The following is a 21,725-nucleotide window of genomic DNA, read 5'->3' as shown; positions in this document are numbered from 1 at the left end:
AGCTTTTTAAACAAAAAAGGGAATAATGAAGTGATCTACAGGACTAATGAGGAGCAGCCAACCTTTTGATACAGGACATAGTGGTGAGTATTAAAACTGTCACCTGTGATAAATCAAAGGGTGCTATGGTAGACAGCATCCAAAGGTTTAAGAGTAGTGGCTGCTGCAATCTGGTAAATGGTGTTACCATAGTCAAGACCTGGCAGGAAAGTTGACTGTACAATCTGCTTCCTGCTATTTAGGGAGAGGCTAGATCTATTTCTAAAAAATAAGCCCACTTTAAAATTGTACCTTTTTAACTAGCTCATTCATACACCTTATAAAACAAAGTATTTTTCAATCCAAATGCCCAGATATTTATAGGTGGGAATCCGATCGTTGGGAGAACAATGCAATGAATATATATGTAGACCAGCAAAAAAAAAATAGCAGAGAATTAGAATACATATATTTAGTCTTGCCCGCATTAGGTACACGTTTTAAACCAACCAGGGCTTTCTGTGAGGCATCAGCAACAAAGTCAGATTGCAGATTGCAGTTATGTATGCCATTGCCCCAACTATTGACCATTCTATGTTAATAGCATGGTTAATAGTTGGGGCAATGGCATACATAACAGTGTAGTCTGCACACAGAATGAATAGATAGACCAATAATATTTACGTAATATTTATGTAAATAGTAAAGCGAACAGGTCCCAATACCAACCCCTGCAGTACACCTTTAGCAATATACAGGAAACCAGACTTGGCACCATCAGAAATCACACATTGTGTCCTATCTGACAGATCATTCACAAACCACTTGCTAGAAGCCTGATCCAGGCCTATTTGAGCCAGCCTTTGAATTCGAACATAATGGTCAACAGTGTCATAAGCCTTGGAAAGGTCTATAAATAAGGCAGCACAATGTTTTTTTATGATCTAGATCAGGGGTGTCAAACTCATTTCGCATCGTGGGCCACATACGGCCTAGGGAGATGTCAAGTGGGCCGGACCATTAAAATTATACCATACTCTGCTATAAATAACCAAAATATAATGTCTTTCCTTTGTTTTGGTGTAAAGAAGCACAAGAACATTAGGAAAATATTGAAATTTAATGAACTATCCTTTTACAAAACATTTCATGAAACACCTCATATTTCCTTAGACAAATGTGCAATTTACTTTTATCATTCACAAATATGCATTGCAACTGATCCCACTGATTGTACAAAGGCACAAAACTTTAATTGGTACTGAAAAATATAGTAATGCACTTTAAGATTAAATGAGACTTTTAAAGAAAGGAATTTTTAAACCACTTACACATACGCATATAAAATCTAAATGTAATCCCTGCGTACACCTTACAAACTAAGGAGAGTGATTTTAAATGTGTAATGAAGAAAGTGTTGCCTGTCCTGTAAATCTGTAAACTTCATACATGAAACATACATACACATACAATACATACTGAAAATTTATGGAGTTGTATGAACAGTAGAATTCCATCACACAACTTTTGTTTTGAAGCTGCTGACTAACATTAAAGTGCACATTTTTAAATCACCACAGTAAGGATTCATCTTCACAGAGCTGTATTCTTTCAATGCAAACAGTATCTAAGGCAGCATTTTAAAGGTGTTAGTCTAGTCTGGACTTGTATTTGTACCTGAAACTTGGCATCTTTTGGCCTGTACAAGTGCATCAACACCAGGTGTCATGTCCTGACTAGCTGTCACTTTCAGAATGTCATTTAAGTGCTTGTTTGTGAGCCTTGAACGCATTTTTGTTTTATTGATATTCATCACTGAGAAAATTTGGTCACAAAGGTAGGTTGTCCCAAACATGCACAAAATTTTAGCAGCCAGGGCTGTTAATTTGGGGTACCCTGGTAGTAGATACTGATAAAATCTGTCCAGACCTACAGAGGCAAATTTGCCCTTCAAATCTGCATCACACTGCAAATCAATTATCTCTAGCTGAATTTCGACCGGCAGATCAGAAGCTTTAACTGTGAAAGGTGAGCGAAAAACTGAAAATTCTGTCTCAAGTTCACCAAATACCTGAAAACGTTTCTCAAACTCCCGCAGTAGTCCTGCAATTTTGTCTTTGTACCGTTTCATGTCCGCATCAGGTCTGGTCACACACACATCTCTCAGACAGGGGAAATGAGCAGGGTTGCCATTTGCCAGTTGCATCTCCCACAAAGTCAGCTTCAACTTAAATGCATGTATGTTGTCAGAAAACTGTGTGACAACTTTTTGCAGCCTTGCAACATTTTGTTCAGATTGTTCAAGTGTTCAGTAATATCAACCAAGAATGCAAGGTCCCGTAGCCATTCCTGAGATTGTAATTCCAACACCGGTTTTCCTTTTTTCTCCATGAACTGTCAGATTTCCTCTCGTAGATCAAAGAAATGACTCAGCACAGCGCCTCGGCTTAACCATCTCACTTCAGTGTGGTATGGCAGGCTGTGGGTAATGTTGCTGTCGCTGAGAAGTTTGTCAAACTGACGATGGTTCAGACCTCTGGACCGGATGAAATTTACAGTGCGAACAACCACCTCCATGACGTGGTCCATTTTCAGTGACTTGCAACACAATGCCTCCTGGTGCAAAATACAGTGAAATGTCCAGAAACGATCTCCTCCATTAAGGGCTTGTACTTTGTCTTTGAACTTCGTCGCGGCACCTGCTTTCTTTCCGACCATGGATGGCGCGCCGTCTGTAGCCAGGCTGACAGCGCGGGACCAGTCCACTCCAACTCTGTCCAATGCAGCAACGACAGAGCCGAAAATGTCCTCGGCTGTTGTGGTGTCCATCATTGGCACCAACTCAAGAAACTCTTCAGTAACAGTCAATGTCTCATCAACTCCTCGAATAAATATGGCCAGTTGGGCCACGTCTGTGATGTCAGTGCTCTCGTCAATTGCCACGGAAAATGCAATAAATGACTTGACTCTCTGTTTCAATTGACTGTCTAAATCTGCCGATAGTTCGAAATCCTCTCTGCTATAGTATTCCTCGTCAGGCTAATATTGGCAAAAGCTTGTCGCTTCTCGGGACATACAAGTTCAGCCGCCTTCATCATGCATCGTTTAACAAAGTCACCGTCGGAATACGGCTTCGATGCTAATGCTATTTCGCTAGCAATTAGGTAGCTGGCTTTTACCGCTGCTTCACTGACTTCTCGGCTCTGGATGAAAGTTGACTGCTGTTTCCTCAGACCCGCCAGCAATTCGTTAATCTTATCTCTTCTCAGTTGTCCTTGCAAGCCGTCATATTTTTCGCTGTGATGAGTCTCGTAGTGGAGTCGAATATTATATTCCTTCAATACCGAAACTTGTTGCAAACACACCAAGCACAAAGGTTTTCCGTGCATCTCTGTAAATAAATAGGACGTGGTCCATTTTTCTTTGAAAATTCTACACTCCTTATCTACTTTTCTCCGTTTGGATAACGACATTTTGGCTAATGAAGGTGTAGCGGAGAGGTAGAGACCAAGGTATTAACAACGTCGTAACAAGCAGCAGATGGCGCATTGATACAGTCTGCTGTTTTCAGTCTGTCTCAGTGATGCGGCTTGTCTTCTACTCTGATGGAAAGAGTGCGCCCCTTAGCGGATAATCCATGAATTGCAGCGAATTAAAAATATTAATTCCATGTCTTTTATGCATTTTTTCCACTTTCAAATTATCCTGCGGGCCTGATCGAACCTCCTTGGGGGCCGGTTCTGGCCCGCGGGCCGTATGTTTGACACCCCTGATCTAGATGATGTGTTAACTTACATTTCTTAGAACACATATAGCAGACTTTTGAACAAATAAAACCTGACTGGTACACATTTAAAAACAGAATAGGAAGTTTAAAAAGTTATTAGCCGAGAGTTGGCCTGTGATTCTAAAACTTTGGAAAGGCAAGATAACTACCATCCAATTTATCTATGGTAAGTCAGAAGGATCTCCTCTGCTATTCATTGAAAATGTCTCTAGGCCTCTGTAGCCAAATTGTATCTATGATCATATGCGATCATTCACGCTTTTTGTATGCTATTTTTTATATCTAATAATTAACCAATGATATCAGGCCACACCCGGCTATGATTACATACACCTGTGTGTGTCCTTTGACTATATATAAACTATATAAAACTAGTGACCCGCAGTGTATGTCGTCATACCCTGAAGAAGACAGCTTGCCTGTCGATACGTTGGATGTTAGGTTATTCAATTATTGCATCTGAGCTGCTAGATTAAATCGGCTTTCCTCTTTTCTACTCCGCTAGCCAGCACCTCGCCTAAACAGGTGGGCGTTTCTTTCGCCTCCCATTTTCCTAAAGTACCATTCAAAAGCTAGGCATTAAGTCAATTTGGCTTAAAAGATTGGGGAAAGAATAGGGGCTGAACCAACGTAAAAAGTTGGAAGTTGATATCCGTTTAATCGCTGTGCTGCTGTCCCGAAAAGCGAAACATTTTAAAAATGATTCCCGCGTGTAAAGAGCGTGCGCCTTGAATCTAGACTACTCCCTCGAGTAGTGTTGATAAGTAGAGAATAAAGCCATATTTACACTTTTACCTTTGATTGGGCTACGTGTTGCCTTACCCAAATGAACAATGTAGGAAAGAAGAGTTAAACACAATACAATGCTGTCAATTCAAGATGGATAGTTAGAGCATTTCCCACTGGTCATACATATAAATGTGTAAGGACAGTGAGCATCTATTCTCATGGTGAAATGTTCTGGTAAAGTGTAACATTAGCCTAAGATACTGTTTCTCCTATGAATCACTGACAGAATATTTATGATTGAACTTCCAATTTAAAAATGATTGACTTTCAGATAGCTGGTGATTCAAATGTAAACATAATGGAGAAGCAGAATGGCATGGGTATCCATAAGTCTCATGTAGATGTGTTGATGGCTAACCTCAGCTCAAACTCACAGGTGTACGACATCCAGTCATTGTGGGTAGATGTCAGGGTTGATTACAGTACCTAGACGATAGAGTACTCTCTCCCCTCCAGCTGTTAAGCACAAAGGGTCACAAAAATACATTTATTTTTTCCTCCAAATGCACAAAAATGCAGTGCATGCACCCATGAGATAACTGGAAGAGATTAGCGGACATTGTTCATACCCCTCCGTTTGGAATATATAATATTAAAAGGCTGATAGCCAACAAATCATAGGGCTGAATAAAAATGGACAAACTGTTCTTCCAATGTAAGTTAGTTTTGTGAATGAGCTTGAGGTTGACTAGGAGTAGAAGAGCTGTTAAAAAGATTTAGGGCTGTCCGACTACAAACAAATCTTAGTCGAGCAAGAGTGGTCTGTTCTTTCGACCACTCGATTGGTCAACATTTTTAAAACGTGTATTTTTTTACAATATATAGATGTAACAGTTTTGCTTCCGCCCCTACCTGGGCTCGAACCAGGGGCTCGAACCAGGGACCCTCTGCACACAAACAACTGCCTCCCACAAAGCATCGTTACCTATCGCTCCACAAAAGTCGTGGCGCCTTACGGAGCAAGGGAAGCAACTAATTCAAGGTCTCAAGAGCGAGTGACTTCCCCGATTGAAAACGCTATTAGTGCACACCCCGCTAACTTGCTAGCCATTTCACACTGGTTTCTTAGACACAACCCGTGTTTCAATAAAATCAACTACTTGTAGGCTACTGAGGTTGTCTAATGCTTTAAGTACTGCAATTAAAAATGAAGACACACAAATTACTAAAGAGGAAGGGAGCCGAGATCAATATAGCCTAACCAGAAGAACAAAAACCTGTTCCCGACCCTCCTCGTTCCACAATCTTTTCCATTTGGAGTGCCAAGTTATCGTACCATTTCCATTTTCCATTTTTACCAACTATTGTATTAATTGGTGCAGCCCAAAGCTCATGCTAGCAAACTTGTAACATTGTATAAAATATGCTGGGCCCTCAGAGTTTCCCTGCCAGTGAGCTCGGACAGACACAGCTGTAGGCTATTTGCGCAAGGGATAAGAAGTAATCAGGTAGGACGATTTTATGATCTTTCCACCAGATCAGAGCATGAAGACTTTTCAAATAGGCTACATTGTGGAACTATTGTCATTCTCAATGGATTTAAAAACAGACTTGAAACAGACTTGAAAAAATACTTTGAAAAGCTCCACAGTGATGGTGAGTTAAGACAATCAGAAATAGTATCAGATCCCCAAATGGGCACATTTATAGGCCTACATTTGTGAGCAGGCCAGGTAGCCTAGGCCTAGTTATGTGGGTAATCAGGTGCATGTCCTTACTCCAGATAGACAAGAGCACTACAAACAAAAAGACAATGAACATATTGACAACTTGTGAATGGAATGAAATAAACCAAAACTTGTAGCCTTGGTTGTGTGCTCTGCAAACAACGTGTCCACTCCTACAGTACAATGACAACGGTAAGAAGGTAATAATACATTGAATGCATTAACAGAAACTACATTAACCAAACAAACATTGTAGATTAGAAATGTACTGCTGGTGATACTGGTGTGCTATCCCTGCAGCCTTCACAATGGATTAGTCCACTCAGACAGGCGTGAATCAGACAGGTGTCTCATTTAAAAAAATGTTGTTTTTTTTTAAACCTTTTGTTAACTAGGCAAGTCAGTTAAGAACAAATTATTATTTTCAATGACGGCCTAGGAACAGTGGGTTAACTGCCTGTTCAGGGGCAGAACGACAGATTTGTACCTTGTCAGCTCAGGGATTTGAACTTGCAACCTTTTGGTTACTAGTCCAACTCTCTAACCACTAGGCTACCCTGCCGCTCATGTGCTATCATTAAAAACACACACACACACACACACACACACACACACACACACACACACACACACACACACACACACACACACACACACACACACACACACACACACACACACACACACACACACACACACACACACACACACACACACACACACACACACACACGACTAAAAAAACATCTTGGCTCGACCAACAGCCTATTGACCAAACAATCAACTAAATGGGGTCAGCCCTAAAAACAAAAATCCAGTGTAAACTCATCAACTTCTGGGTCAAGTTCAGGAAGTTGTTTTGGGGTTTCACATCTGGCATGAAGATGCACACTGGCATTCCATTGGGGTCAACAAAGGGGGCATGTCGAAACCCCCCCAGACAAGCTTTAAATAGCAGTAGTATTTTATTGGCAGTGCACTGGAATTTCAGACATTACATGCAGATAACTCCTAACTCAACATCCCTCGTACAAACTCACAAATTGGTGCAAATTCTGACCAGAGAGAAAAGTAGAAGGTTTCATCTTTAAACATAAGTGTTTTTAAAGTGGTGAAACAATGAATGCTGCTGCGACCTTGATATACATGACGTGTCCCCTCTATAATTACTTCCCGTGGTGTAAAGTACTTAAAAGTAGTACTTTAAGTACTTAAGTATTTTAAATTAAATAGTATCTGTACTTTACTTTTGATATTTTTGACAACTTTTTCTCCACTACATTCCTAAAGAAAATATGTACTTTTTACTCCCATACAGTACATTATGCCTGACACCCAAAAGTACATTTCAAATGCTCAGGCAGGGCAGCAATATGGTACAATTCATGCATCTATAACTGTGTCATCCCTACTGCCTCCAAGTGTTGGAGTGTGCCCGTCTGTCCATAAATAACATTTTAAAGTATGACAATTGAGTACTTTTGCTACCACTGTACTTAAGTACATTTAAAACTAAATACTTTTACTCAAGTAGTATTTTACTGGGTGATTTTACTGGGTGACTCACTTTTACTTGAGTCATTTTCTATTAAGGAATTCAGGGCTAAAACTAACAAACCTATGTTGTCATTGCAAATTCACTGATTTATATAGTCTTCATGTACAGACATCAGCAAATACCTTCCAAAAACAAAACTTAAGACTTACATCCGGTAATGAAAAGGCAACATTGGAGTCAAATGTAGAGCAGTTAACAAGAAGGATGTTCTGTTACTTTTGATATAACCACAGCTGAGCTGTTGTTGTAGAATCAAAACCTACAACTTTCACCTTTTTTGGACTTGGCTCCGATCTTCAATTTGGAAGGCCACGCTATCTGTGTTTTGGTTTCATCCATGACCTGAAACAGATATTGGTCATAATCAATAAAAAGGAAAAAGAAAGTGTCATTACATATCTATGTTTAATATACTGAACAAAAATGGGGATCAGGAAAACAATAACACCATAATGCTTCTTTTTGAGACTGCCTATACTGTAGTCCGTTTAAATGTCCAATTTTACATGACAGATAACTGCTTGATATATACAAATCTTAACACGTGTCATTTTAAACATAACAGAAATCCAGCCTCACTTCAAATAAACAGTATAAATGAGGACCACGTTCTAGTAACCACTAGCCAGAAAAATTCACACGTCTGCTGTGTTTATGGCTGATTGAATGTGGCTCGAAGCTTGTCTAAACTTTGGACAATGCCTCATTGCCTCTACTGCCCTGCACCTCCTCCAACCTCTTGCCATGCTGACTTTGGAGAGCACCTATGACGAGAGGTCTGCGATCTACACATTTTGGGGAGAAATCAACCAGAAATGGTATGATCCAGCGAAAACATGGCTTTTGATATAAGCTTACTGGAACAAATGTACTCTGTGACAAAAAAAAAGCCAACATCTCCATATTTTGTGAAAGTGGACTGGGTGTTGTTGGCTTAGGAACACGTGAAAAGTGTCAGCTGCAATCTATGTGAGAGCCCTTTTACAAAGCTACCCATCGTAACCAGGAGCATATGCATGAATGTGAAACAAAAAAAGAAAGAGCAAAAGTACAAGTCCGAGAGGAAAGAGTGTGTTATTCTGAGGTACTACAGGCATCGTCCACACGCTCATGAGGCCGCTCACCGTCACATAACTTCCTGAACATAGACTGGGGATCAAACAGTTCAGCCATGAGAAACATGAACCATCTGCATCGCCTAATGGAGACCTGCTGACTGGTGGTTTACATTAGAAACTAAAATCTCAGAAAACCATCCATCTCCAAAACACAGAGATCTGTCCTTGTCCTACAATTTCCTTGTTTTCACAAAGGTCCTGTCGTGATTATTTGTTTTAACACGTACCAGGGGCTCGTGTTTTTGGGTGGAAAAGGAATGAACTCAGACTGGCTTGGACACGTGAGCACCCTATGAATGTTCCCTCATACAGTATGAAGCTGCTCCATGTTCTTCATGGACTCCAGTGGTTATGCAAGGACCTCAAAACCTCACATGGGAACCCACGCAGAGAAAGACAATATGCTTAGAGCAGATGTCCATGTCGATAAAAAGTTTGGATGGAAACCTGGTTATGTGAATAAAGTCTAATAAAAAATGTCATGACAGACCTGATGGAAACTTAGATTCACGCAATGACATGTTGTGTGGTCCTCTCAATACGACTCAGGAAAGCATGCAGTTTATTAGGCTCAAGATGAAATAAGTTACGATGAACTTCACATGGTGGTAAAAGTATGTTTGGTTTTTGGCATAATGGAGCTCATGTCGTCCAAAGTTTTCCAAAAAGCACCTGGATGATCATCAAGACTTTTGGAAGAATATTCTATGGACAGATGATTCAAAAGTATAAATTTGGGATGACGTGGGTCCCACGCCTGGCGAAAACCAAACGGCATTCCACTGTAAGAACCTCATACCAACAGTCAAGCATGGTGGTTGTAGTGTGATGGTTTGGGGATGCTTTGCTGCTTCAAAATCTGGACGACTTGCTTTAATAGAAGGAACCATGAATTCACCAACATATCAGAGAATTCTACAGGATAATGTCAGGTCATCTGTCTGTGAGCTGAAGTGCAGCTGGGTCACGCAGCAAGACAATGATCCAAAAAACACAATCAAGTCTACATTAAAATGGCTAAAATGAACACATTTGAAGTTTTGGAATGGCCTACTCAAAGTCCAGACATAATCCCAATTGAGACGTTGTGGCAGGACTTGAAACGAGAAGTTCATACTTAAAACCCCATAAATGTCGCTGAATTTCAGCAGTTCTGCATGGAAGAGTGGGACAAAAATCCTCCACAGCGACATGCGAGACTGATCAAAACTACAGGAAGCATTTGGTTTTAGTCATTGCAGCTAGAAGGTGGCACAATCAGTTATTGAGTGTAAGGGGACAATTACCTTTTCACACAGTGATATTGGGTGTTGCATAACTTTGTTTATGAAATAAATTGAAGATCTGATAACATTCAGTATCAAAAATATAAGTGGGGAAAAAGGGACAAATGCTTTTTCACGTGCCTGTATGTGATCGTACACAAATGTAAGCAAGGTTTGAAATGATTGTTTTAGTCAAATATTATATCAGTTTGGGCTTTTTGCAGTCTACATATTATTCGTAATTATGTTCCGGCCCCCTGATCAACCGTTCAAGAAAAAGATTGTGGCTGAATCCTAGTTAATGAGCCCAGATTTATGTACTGCGATGCATTTCTATGAAAAATACAAAAGAAAAGCAACTCTTTCAATAAAGAACACAGCCTTCATTCTGCAATTTTCTATCTTAATCCAGTACATTATTCATAGAGGAAATGTCAAAATTCTTCCATATGTTTGGGAAGTATAGGCCTGCTTGGCATCCTCCAAACTGACTGACAGACTTTCCAGAGCCAGTCTGAAACACCTGTTGGGCAGTGCTAGTTTAACGTGTGCATTTTCACTCCAGTATGACACACTCTTAAAGACCTCTCTGATGGTTGAGTGGATGGCCCTTCAAGCATCACTGAGTTTCTCAAACATACTATAATCAAAACACAAATATGGAAAGTGACGTGGAGCATAAAAAGAATCCTTCACAATCTTACTTTGGCCCAACAATATGAAGAGTAGGATACATATTTTTGCAGTTATTAGAGGGCCCCATGTAAACATGAAAAATGAATTATGCCTATTTATAATCACATTTGACTGCTCTGGTCAATTCAAATTGCAAAGATAAGATTTATTGAACCTTTGAAAATGTAGCCTATACAACATACCTCAAATATCTAGTCAGAGTTAGGCTAGATTATTCATCCCTGTTGTTTACACACCACAGATGGGCTGATGAACTGCCATGCAAGAACATAATTATGCAATGTAGCATTACTGATTGTGGGGCTTATCCACAAACACAGGTTTTTGGAAAAAAACAATTTTTTTTATTTTAAAAAGTCTCAAATTTAATCCAGTTGCTATGTCTCTGCATTCTTCATTGAAACCAATAAAACAAATCCACTACAGTATTGGCAGCTAAAAATGCTTCCACGATATAAAACCCATTCCTACAGTATAACAAATGTGTCTTGTTGAGTTGCATTTTTCATTCTCTCACTAAAGACCTTGGCTCATGTTACTGGTCTTGGGTATTATCTTTGTCTAATGGCAAGAAAAGCCCTGCCAAGCTGGAGTTCTCATGAACGCCCTTGGCTGTGGCATTTCTAACCATTTCACAAGATAATACAAATAAAATAGAGAACCAAGAAGGTCGTCTTTTGGGCGAAGGGAAGAAAAAAAAAAATCAACATATTTTTGGATGGACTTCCTATCTAACGAACAGAATAGAGCAGTTTGTTTTCTGAATCGAACAGATACTGATGTATACGATTCTAAACTGCAAGGACTTCATGTGGGGGACGGCAGGTAGCCTAGTGGTTAGAGCATTGGACTTGTAAGTGAAAGGTTGCAAGATCGAATCCCCGAGCTGACAAGGTAAACATCTGTTGTTCTGCCCCTGAACAAGGCAGTTAACCCACTGTTCCTAGGCTGTCATTGAAAATAAGAATGTGTCCTTACCTTAAAAAAAAAAATTAAATGTGGAAACAGTTTTGCTTCCAACTATGAGGACAACATGGTATACAGTTGACCTCCAATAATCTAGGACTCTGTAAATAACATTTTACACTGGGAAATCTAACCCAGAGGATTTCCAAATTCAACATATAAGTCCCATCTTTACCAACATTCCACACCAGCACTGAATCAGAGAGACAGTCTTTAGCACATTCTCTCAATCACGATACACATGAGCATATTATCATACATTTTATATGAACCACCCCCCGTAGACTTTCACTCTATAAACAAAACTATGTGCTCCCACTCAACAGTATGACAAACACATCTCTGGAACATTTTGTTCATCATATCCATCAGGAATTTCGCTCTGCGCCCCTCCCCCCGTTGGCTCTTTCCCTCCCCAATTTTATCAGTCTCATGGGCCAATAATGGGGTTTCTGCTTAATTCCACAAAATTATTTTGTCCCGGTGAAGAAACACAACTCGCCTTTTTATTCTCTATGGTGCTTTGAAATTCTTCAGGTACACCAGAGCAACTACAGTATGCAGATTTATGCATTTCTTTCAAAATATAGACATTTCCAAAACTAGACACATTCCAGGAAAGGCCAGGGAATGGACTATGATCAGATATGATATCACATGATACAATGGATACAGGGATTGTATACTGTAGCATAGAACATGCAATGCAACAACAGTTATGAGATGATCACTGCCCTTTGTTGCATCCAATCAGGAAATGTATGCCTCAGTAAAGGTCAGGCATGTTTGGAAAGCCAGTTAATACAAATCAGATCAAAACCCTATTAAAGGGATGTCAGATAATTGTGATGAAACCGACAACCAAATGTTTATGGAGATATATGCAATTATATAGATTTCCTAAGTCCAAACTTTACAGCCAATTACATTTTTTGCCAACCTCCATTTCTTCTCTATAGGGTCTTGTTCAGGAACTTGCTTCCTCTCCATAGTTGCGGTTCTTGGCAAGGCCATACAGATGGGAGTGATTTCTAACAGACCACACACCATTTTAAGGGTGGATAGCGTTTATTTGTATGAAGGGCCCAGCAAATACCTCTCAAATGGGTCAGCTATTTGCTCAAATTAGGTTAACTATACATTTCACGTTCCACTCTTCAGTCTTTCTGCTACTGTGCCCTTTTCAAGTAATGCATACATTTAGCATTGTGATCAGTTTCATTACATATTACACTGATTGGATCTAGCAGGAAGGTCAGATACATACGTAGTGCTATAACCCAAATCGAATAGGATGTCATTTTGGGAATGTCATCAAAAACAGTCACATGTGCCATGTACACGTGAGGGTATACAATGCCTATAGAAAGTCTACAGTCCCCTTGCATTTCTTCACATTTTATTGTGTTACAAAGCAGGATTCAAATTGATTTAGTAATTTTTTGTCAACCATCTACACAAAATACTTGAATGTCAAAGTGGATGAAAAATTCTCACATTTTTAAAATATTAAAGAAAAATAAAACCCTAATACGCCTTGATTAGGTAAGTCTTCACCCCCGAGTCAATAAATGTTAGAATCACCGTTGGCAGCGAATACAGCTGTGATTCTTCATGGGTAAGTCTCACAAGAGCTTTACACACCTGCATTGTGCAATATTTGCCTTTTTTTTTTAATCTTCAAGCTGTTAAGATATTGGGGATCATGGCTAGATAGACATTTTCAAGTCTTGCCATAGATTTTCAAGCGGATTTAAGTCAAAACTGTAGCTTGGCCCCTCAGGAACATTCACTGTCTTCTTGGTAAGCAACTCCAGTATAGATTTTGCTTTGTGTTGTAGGTTATTGTCCTGCTGATGGTGAATTCCCCTCCCAGTGTCTGGTGAAAAGCAGACTGAAACAGGTTCTCCCCTAGGATTTTGTCAGTGCTAAACCATCCTGTTTCTTTCATCTTAAACTCCAGTCTTTGCAGATGTCAAGAATACTCATACCTGGGGCTGTTGTGGTGACCGTATTACCGCCACACCGGCGGTCACGAGTCATGAAGGCAGTCAAATTCCATGTGACCAAACTTGATAACTCACTGGTACTCAGCACTCTGTCATCCCTCTAAATGAACTAGTGTAGCCCACAGCCATTTGGCATAGCCAGATCAGGACCGAACATAAGGACAATTCAGAGTATGCTATTCTGTTCTTCTGAAATAGACTACATTTTCTTCATATCATGCTTCTTTAGACCTGTCGAAAATAAAGAATGGATTTATTGTGAAGGTGTAGGCTATATTACATGGGTTTATTAGACTTTAAAAAAATGTGCATCTGCATCAGTGGCTTGTAGGCTGTGTGTGGAAGCCAGAAGATGCTAAATGTGTTTATGTTAATTAATGGTTAATTCCCGTGAGATCGACAGCTATTTGCTTGACAATCACCGACTGATTAAATTTCATGACCGCCACAGCCCTACTCATACCATGATGCAGCCACCACCATGCTTCAAAATAAGGAGGAAGTTACTCTGTGATGTGTTGTGTTTGACTGAAACATAAAGTTGTGTTTTTTTGCAGTTTTATTTTAGTGCCTTGTTGCATACATATGCATGTTTTGGAATATTTGTATTCTTCTTTTCACTCTGTCATGTAGGTCATTAAGGTAAAGTCACTACAATGTTGTTGATCCATCCTCAGTTTACTCCCGTCACAGCCATTGAACTCTGCCATAGCGGTTTAAAAAATTGCCTCGGGTGACATCCCTAAGCAGTTTTGTTCCTGTCCTGCAACTCAATTCAGAAGGACAACTGCATCATTGATGTGCCCGGGTGGTTTAATACGTCATCCACAGCATAATGATTAATTTGACCATGCTTGAAGAGATATTTAAATGTCTGATTTGTTATCGTTACCCATCACTGGCCTTCTTTATGAGGCTTTTAAAAATCTCCCTGGTCTTTGTAGTTGAATCTGTGCTTGGAATTCAATACTTGACTGAGGGACATTACAGATGTTGTATGGGGCACAGAGGAAGGGGTAGTCATTCAAAATCATGTAAAACACTATTATTTCACACAGCGAGTCCATAGAACCTATTTGTATTTATTGTGGATCCCCAATAGCTGCTCCAGCTACTCTTCCTTGCTTTGGGATTTATTAAGCAAAATGTTACTTTTGAACTAATTTAGGCTTGCCTAAACAACTATATTTTAGTTATTTAATTTGTTATTCACTTGAAAAGGTTTGTAGAATATTCTTCTCACTTTGACATCATGGAGTATTTTGTGTAGATCAAAGAGAGAAGAAAAATGACAATGGAATCTATTTCAATCCCACTTCTTAATGCAACGAAAAGGTTCAAGGGGGTGTAGACTTTCTGTAGAGTTTTCTATGTGTGTGTGAGGCACGGTGGCAATCAACATGGATGGAGTGGACTGTCTTCCTGTATACTGTTGATTCAGCTGTGTGTGTGTGTGTGTGTGTGTGTGTGTGTGTGTGTGTGTGTGTGTGTGTGTGTGTGTGTGTGTGTGTGTGTGTGTGTGTGTGTGTGTGTGTGTGTGTGTGTGTGTGTGTGTGTGTGTGTGTGTGTGTGTGTGTGTGTGTGTGTGTGTGTGTGTGTGTGTGATGGACAGAGGTTTTAGGAGTTAAAGGGATGGGGCGGGTGTTCTGTTTCAGTTGAGAGTCTTAGTTAGTGATCCATCCAATGTTTTCTTCCCATGAGACTGATCGCGTGAATTTAACATGTGCCAACAATCCATGCGCTAACTCTCACGAGCTCCATTATGTTTGGGGAGAAGACCTTAACCTTAAGGTGTTCAACTAATATGTGCATAGTTCAAAAGATTATCCCAAATTAGGAGCAACTGCACAATATCTGCTACTTTTTAAAACATAAAAAGTTTTCAAGTACTTACAGAGGAACCAACCAATTTAGAGGGCTATTGGTTTGATGTAATGGACACCTCGCAAAGTCAGCAACTTCACTTAAATAATCATACAATTAATTCCTTCATTGCGATGTGATGACTCATTTTCACCCTTTCACTTACTTCCTCTACCTTGTTAACCCTCTATTCTCTACCAAAATAATCTAAAGACGTTCCTTTCTCACCCACTAGACAGCATAAAACTACAGGACGGTGTTGTACTTCTAAAATAATGAAGTAGAATCATTCTGGCCTCCGATCAGAGTGCATCAGTGCTCGTATATCAAGCTGGCGTTGTTTACAGAACCACAGCCGAGGGATGAGGGAGGGACTGGCTCAGCACTCAAATACATTTGCCTGAAGCCTCCACTAAAGCTCTGTGGTCCATAGTCTACCAGTCCAACTCTTCAAAGTCTAATAGCCCACCAATCCAACACGCCAAAAGGTTTAATGGTCCACGATCTACCAGTCAAACTATTCACCGTCCAAACATCGTATGGTCCAACAGCCTGTCGAACTGTTCAATGGTCCATGGTCTTTGAGTTAAATTGTCAAGTAGTTTTCACAATACATAATAGCCTACACAAAGTATGTTGTCCAACAGTCAAATACACCAAAAGGTCCATGTCACAATACATTACAAATGGTTTAATACATCGATCTGAGTAGGAAACAATGCTTGGACCCAGCATTAGAGGGAGAGAGAAAATGGGGATGGATGTGGTTGGGTCTGAGAGCTGGCCTGAACGGAAGACAAACAGACAATGAGTAAGAGAGTGATCTACCACAGGGAAATGCCTGCAAGAGTGTTTTGTTTTTCTCTTACTGACCTCACAAAAACTAGCAGTTTATTTCCAAGGAATTGCTGGGACGCCAACCCTCACTATAAAACTGTATGTGCAGGTGTGTGTGTGTGGAGGGGGAATCATTGTGTGCATTTTGTGTGATATATGAGGGACTGCATACGTGTGTGTGGTACATGGGTGTGTTTGAGGGAAGGAAATGGTGTAAGTAAGACTTCCCATTTTCATCGACTTCAACATAGTCCAAACACCCCATACATTTTATTTAGAATAAACCGTTCCAGATGTCTACCATGTTTATTTTTCTGACATTAATTGGGTCTGTGTGGTGGTCATGCTATCGCAGGGAAATTCCAGACCCATTTGAACGGAAATTCTTCAGTAAAAACTTCACAGTCTGTTATTGTCCTTTTCCGATCGCCAAACATAACTACAGTTAATGTACAATTATTGACCTTTTAAACTTCTGACCAGCATAGATTGGAATGGAATATTGGCATAGTAATGATTGCATGTGAAGACAGGACAGTGGCTTTGGAAAAGCATAATTGGCAAGCCAAGGCACCACCTACAATTATGTCAGATAAGTTCAATTGAATAAGCTACATACAGTGCATTCGGAAAGTATTCAGACCCCTTGACTTTTCCCACATTTTGTTACCTTACAGCCTTAGTCTGAAATTGATTAAATAATTTCTCTCCTCAATCTACACACAATAGCCCATAATGAAAAACAGGTGTGTAGAAATGTTTGCAAATGTATAATGAAAAACCCCAACTTAAATATCACATATACATAAGTATTCAGACCCAGTTTGGATGGGAAGCGTTGCTGCACAGCTATTTTCAGGTCTCTCCAGAGATGCTTGATAGGGTTCAAGTCGGGGCTCTGTCTGGACCACTCAAGGACATTCAGAGACTTGTCCCGAAGCCACTCCTGCATTGTCTTGGCTGTGTGCTTAGGGTCGTTGTCCTGCTGGAAGGTGAACCTTCGCCCCAGTCTGAGGTCCTGAGCAAAGTAGGCCCTCCTCCCCTGATTGCTCAGTTTGTCCAGCAATAGGAAGAATACTGATGGTTCCAAATGTCTTCCATTTAAGAATGATGGAGGCCACTGTGTTCTTTGAGACGTTCAATACTACAGAAATGTTTTGGTACCCTTCCCCAGATCTGTGCCTTGACAAAATCCAGTCTCGGAGCTCTACGCACAAATCCTCCAACCTCATGGCTTGGTTTTTGCTCTGACATGCACTGTCAACTGTGGGGCCGGTGTGTGCACCTTTCCAAATCATGTCCAATCAATTGAATCTATCACTGGTAGACTTCAATCAAGTTGTAGAAACATCAAGGATGATCAATAGAAACAGGATGCACCTGAGCTCAATTTATAGTTTCATAGCAAAGCGTCTGAATATTTGTAATACACTTGCACATTTCAAAAAACCTGTTTTTTGCTTTGTCATTATGGGTTATTGTGTTTATACATTTACATTTACATTTAAGTCATTTAGCAGACGCTCTTATCCAGAGCGACTTACAAATTGGTGCCTTCACCTTATGACATCCAGTGGGACAGTCACTTAACAATAGTGCATCTACAACTTAGGGGGGGTGGGGTGAGAGGGATTACTTAACCTATCCTAGGTATTCCTTAAAGAGGTGGGGTTTCAGGTGTCTCCGGAAGGTGGTGATTGACTCCGCTGTCCTGGCGTCGTGAGGGAGTTTGTTCCACCATTGGGGGGCCAGGGCAGCGAACAGTTTTGACTGGGCTGAGCGGGAGCTGTACTTCCTCAGTGGTAGGGAGGAAGTACATTGCTGAGGATGTGTACTTATTTAATCCATTTTAGAATAAGGCTGTAACATAACAAAATGTGGAAAAGGTCAAGGGGGCTGAACACTTTCAGAAGGCACTGTTTTTAGAGACAAAACACATGTCTAGCATATATGATTTAAAAAATAATGGGACGGCGCCCGGTTTGCATTTCTTGGACATGAAATGGCTGTAGGGACAGTTAAATTAAATGACATAGCAGTAGGCAATTTAACTTCCCTCAAAACCAGAGATGGAAAATAAACAAATAAGAATGCTAAAATAAACCAATGTCCATCACTTATTTAATTAAAAAGTATATTAACATACTATGGAGGGAGTTCAAACACTTCAGGAAACAGCACTTTAAACAGGAGCAGTGTCTTCAAACACTTTTCCATTTTCTTTCAGGTAATTACTTGGATGCCTATGCAATAACGTAGAGCAGACTAGTACAAACTCAACTGAGTCTTAGGGAAAAAAAATGAAAATATTTGATGGTAACAAAATATGACAACAAAGCGGATGCATATGTGTATGAATGCGTTGGATCCATCTCTGTCTGTACATGCTCTGTGTGTGGAGAGTAGTCCAAAATTGGCCTATCAAATGTGCAGCCTCAACCTCAACCTGTCAAGCACACGCCTGATTTGTGCAAGGCCCACAATAGTTTCAAGTCAAAATTATACTAACGTATCTACAATCAGAACCCTATTAAATGAACACCGGACACTTTCATCACCCGAAGGAAAGTGCTCTTCTCTGGACTTGAACACAATCCAAACATGATCCAATAATACATATTAGAGATTTACCTTCTGAAAGAAATCCTCGCCGCCATTGACTCGTCCCCCAGCGGCCGCTGTAGAGGAGAGGAAAAAGAAACAATTGATGAAACCATTAACTGTTAAATATACAATACTGTATAACATTCACAGAGCCAAATCACGCTTCGGTTATCCAATGTCCTGGAAATGTGAGGATACCATGACTAAATCCAAAAATCTGCTTTTCAGTGGATCTCCATTCCTTGGGTATTGTCATTGGCACATCAGTATATACAATTTTGGGATTTAGATAGACGTCAAACTCATTCTTGATAATCCTTATAATTAGATACAGCTTCCTTTTAACAAATTGCTGAACTTTGTATAAAAGGTCTCAGTGCTATACTACCTATTTGGGATATTCACACTTTTGGACAGACAATGTCTCCTCCTGTATGGTGCCGTAAGGCTGGCATGAGGAATGTTAGCTACCAGAGAACTGACTGACAGATACCTGGCAGAGCACACAATTGTGTAAAAATATCCATGAGTATAAGAAACATTATTTGAAAGACTTGAAAATATACTAAAGACCTCGGCTTCTGGTACTATATAATATGGGCAAGGAACAGTCTCCCAACCACAGTGAATATACAATCATTTGTTTCTGATACAGATCATTCTGCAAGTCCTTTTGCCTGGCCTGTGGCTTTTCTGTGGATGTAAAATACATAGTTGTTCCCCACAGAGCATTTATCCATCATTTGAGGTGGTTCCTGTATTCACTTGATGGATTTACCACATTTTCAGCGGAACTGGGTCAGGGTCACCACAGAACTGGTGCACAGTGATAAATAATGGCCTTGATGTAATGACAATAAGTAATGTTATGATCAACTTAACCCAATGTTCTGATTAGTATCACCTCTGGATAGCAATGCATTTTCTTCAGAAAAATGACAGAAAATGTCAACAATCAAAATGATTAACTGGCTATAATTGGTCCATGGAAACACACAGTATGTACCTTGGCAAAATACTGTAGGACAATGTCATATGTAGGGTTGCAAAAAATATACAGGTATACATATACAAATCCATCCACTTTCCCAAAATGTACAGGGTTTACAAAAAACCCAGTTGGAATATTCACACAATAAGCAAAATATCCAGAATACTCCAACCAGGATTTCTTAAAAACTGGATTTTTCTGAAAGTTTCCAGAATTGTGCAACCCTAGTCATACGTCACCATGGTTTTCTATTGAAATACAGCACGTTTGCTTTCTTGATATCAATATGTAAATAATGTTGTGGAGGGTTTGACAACTTGAGTATCAATATATCCGATCCTGAGATTTATCCAAGTTGCTTCCACACTCTGAAACCTGTCCAGTTTCATTAGATTTAAAAATGTACCTTCTTAATTATCCGTCACCATGTGATCCATAAGGAGTGGTGAAATGCAATACTAGTGGCTTGAAATTTGAAAGAAAACAAATATTTCACTGTTCATTCTCAATATAACATTTCCTCAGTAAGAATCTTTTTAGGAATAAGATAAATGACCCCAACAGGTGTTTGATTTTGTGTCCTCACAAACTGGCCCTTGGTGATGGAGTAATACCTTCATAAAGTACATTGCACACATGCTTGTACTTACTCCCCCGCAAAAACACCTCTGCAGCTATTTCACACAAGGGCCTGCTTCATTCAGAACAATGTAGCCCATAAATTTCACATGAAATACTATTCACAGTCCCCCGATTAGTCTGAAAGCGGCAGCTTTCTTACAGGGAACATTACCAATAGTTATAAGAGTTTGATATTTTAACAGAAGCAACAAAATGGCCTATGTGGCATCGATTCCAGTCAGAAACAGTTATTCTAGTGTCAGAAATTACTAGAAAGTGTAAATTGGATAATTTTGGTCATAAAGTCAGTCTCGTCTAAAACGGAGTTTGAAACATCCGTGCGTCTCAAGGGTAAATGAAGGTTGGGTTTTGATTTGACAATGTCCATTTGCCCACTAACTTGGGTGAACAGCTGCGGTGATTGCACTCTATCCAATAGTATATACAGTGAGACAGACCTGCCCAGCAGCTCCAACTTTGTTTACACAAGACATGTCACATTTGATTTTACTTGAGAAATACTGCGCCAATCACAGATGTAAAATTGCGCAACTGAAACATCCTCGGCAAAAAACGTCAAAATGAAATACAGATTTCTTGAGTCATATTTGATTCATTCTGGGGATTTTGAGGAAGTGAAATAGGCTTCCGCGTCTAGTGACTCATCATTAAACAAAAACACAAAATCGGTCAGAAACACACCTCCAAGACTGGAATCTCGTTTTCCTAATGTCCAACAGACAAACACATGCCAAATCGGTATGTTCAATGGCTTTAAGGAATTGCTGTGTTAAAAAAAAAAAAAGTGTCTAACTGCAGGGAGCCTGGCTAATATACCCGTAAGACATGTCGGCGCTGCCAGTATGCGGTGTTTGAATAATAGGAAAAATCCTCAAATTGGAATTGAAAAAAGAGGCGCAGGTTGGGGTCAGCATGCCCTGTGGGAGTTGTTGGTCATTGTAGATGAGGAGTGTG

The 21,725-nt window shown here is 39.9% G+C and overlaps 1 protein-coding gene across 1 annotated transcript in view; it reads right to left on the bottom strand.

Annotated features, from left to right (window-relative positions):
- LOC124038290 (protein bicaudal C homolog 1-like) overlaps nucleotides 1-21,725 on the bottom strand; it is an 83,593-nt gene that overhangs the window by 35,091 nt on the left and 26,777 nt on the right. The window contains 2 exon segments of the mRNA XM_046353961.1: nucleotides 8,053-8,122; nucleotides 19,166-19,212. Of these exon segments, the coding sequence (XP_046209917.1) occupies nucleotides 8,053-8,122; nucleotides 19,166-19,212 (117 nt within the window).

This window comes from Oncorhynchus gorbuscha, linkage group LG06 (assembly GCF_021184085.1).
Source record: "Oncorhynchus gorbuscha isolate QuinsamMale2020 ecotype Even-year linkage group LG06, OgorEven_v1.0, whole genome shotgun sequence".
Classification (NCBI taxonomy): Eukaryota; Metazoa; Chordata; class Actinopteri; order Salmoniformes; family Salmonidae; genus Oncorhynchus; species Oncorhynchus gorbuscha.
This window is presented reverse-complemented; position numbering and strand designations above follow the sequence as displayed.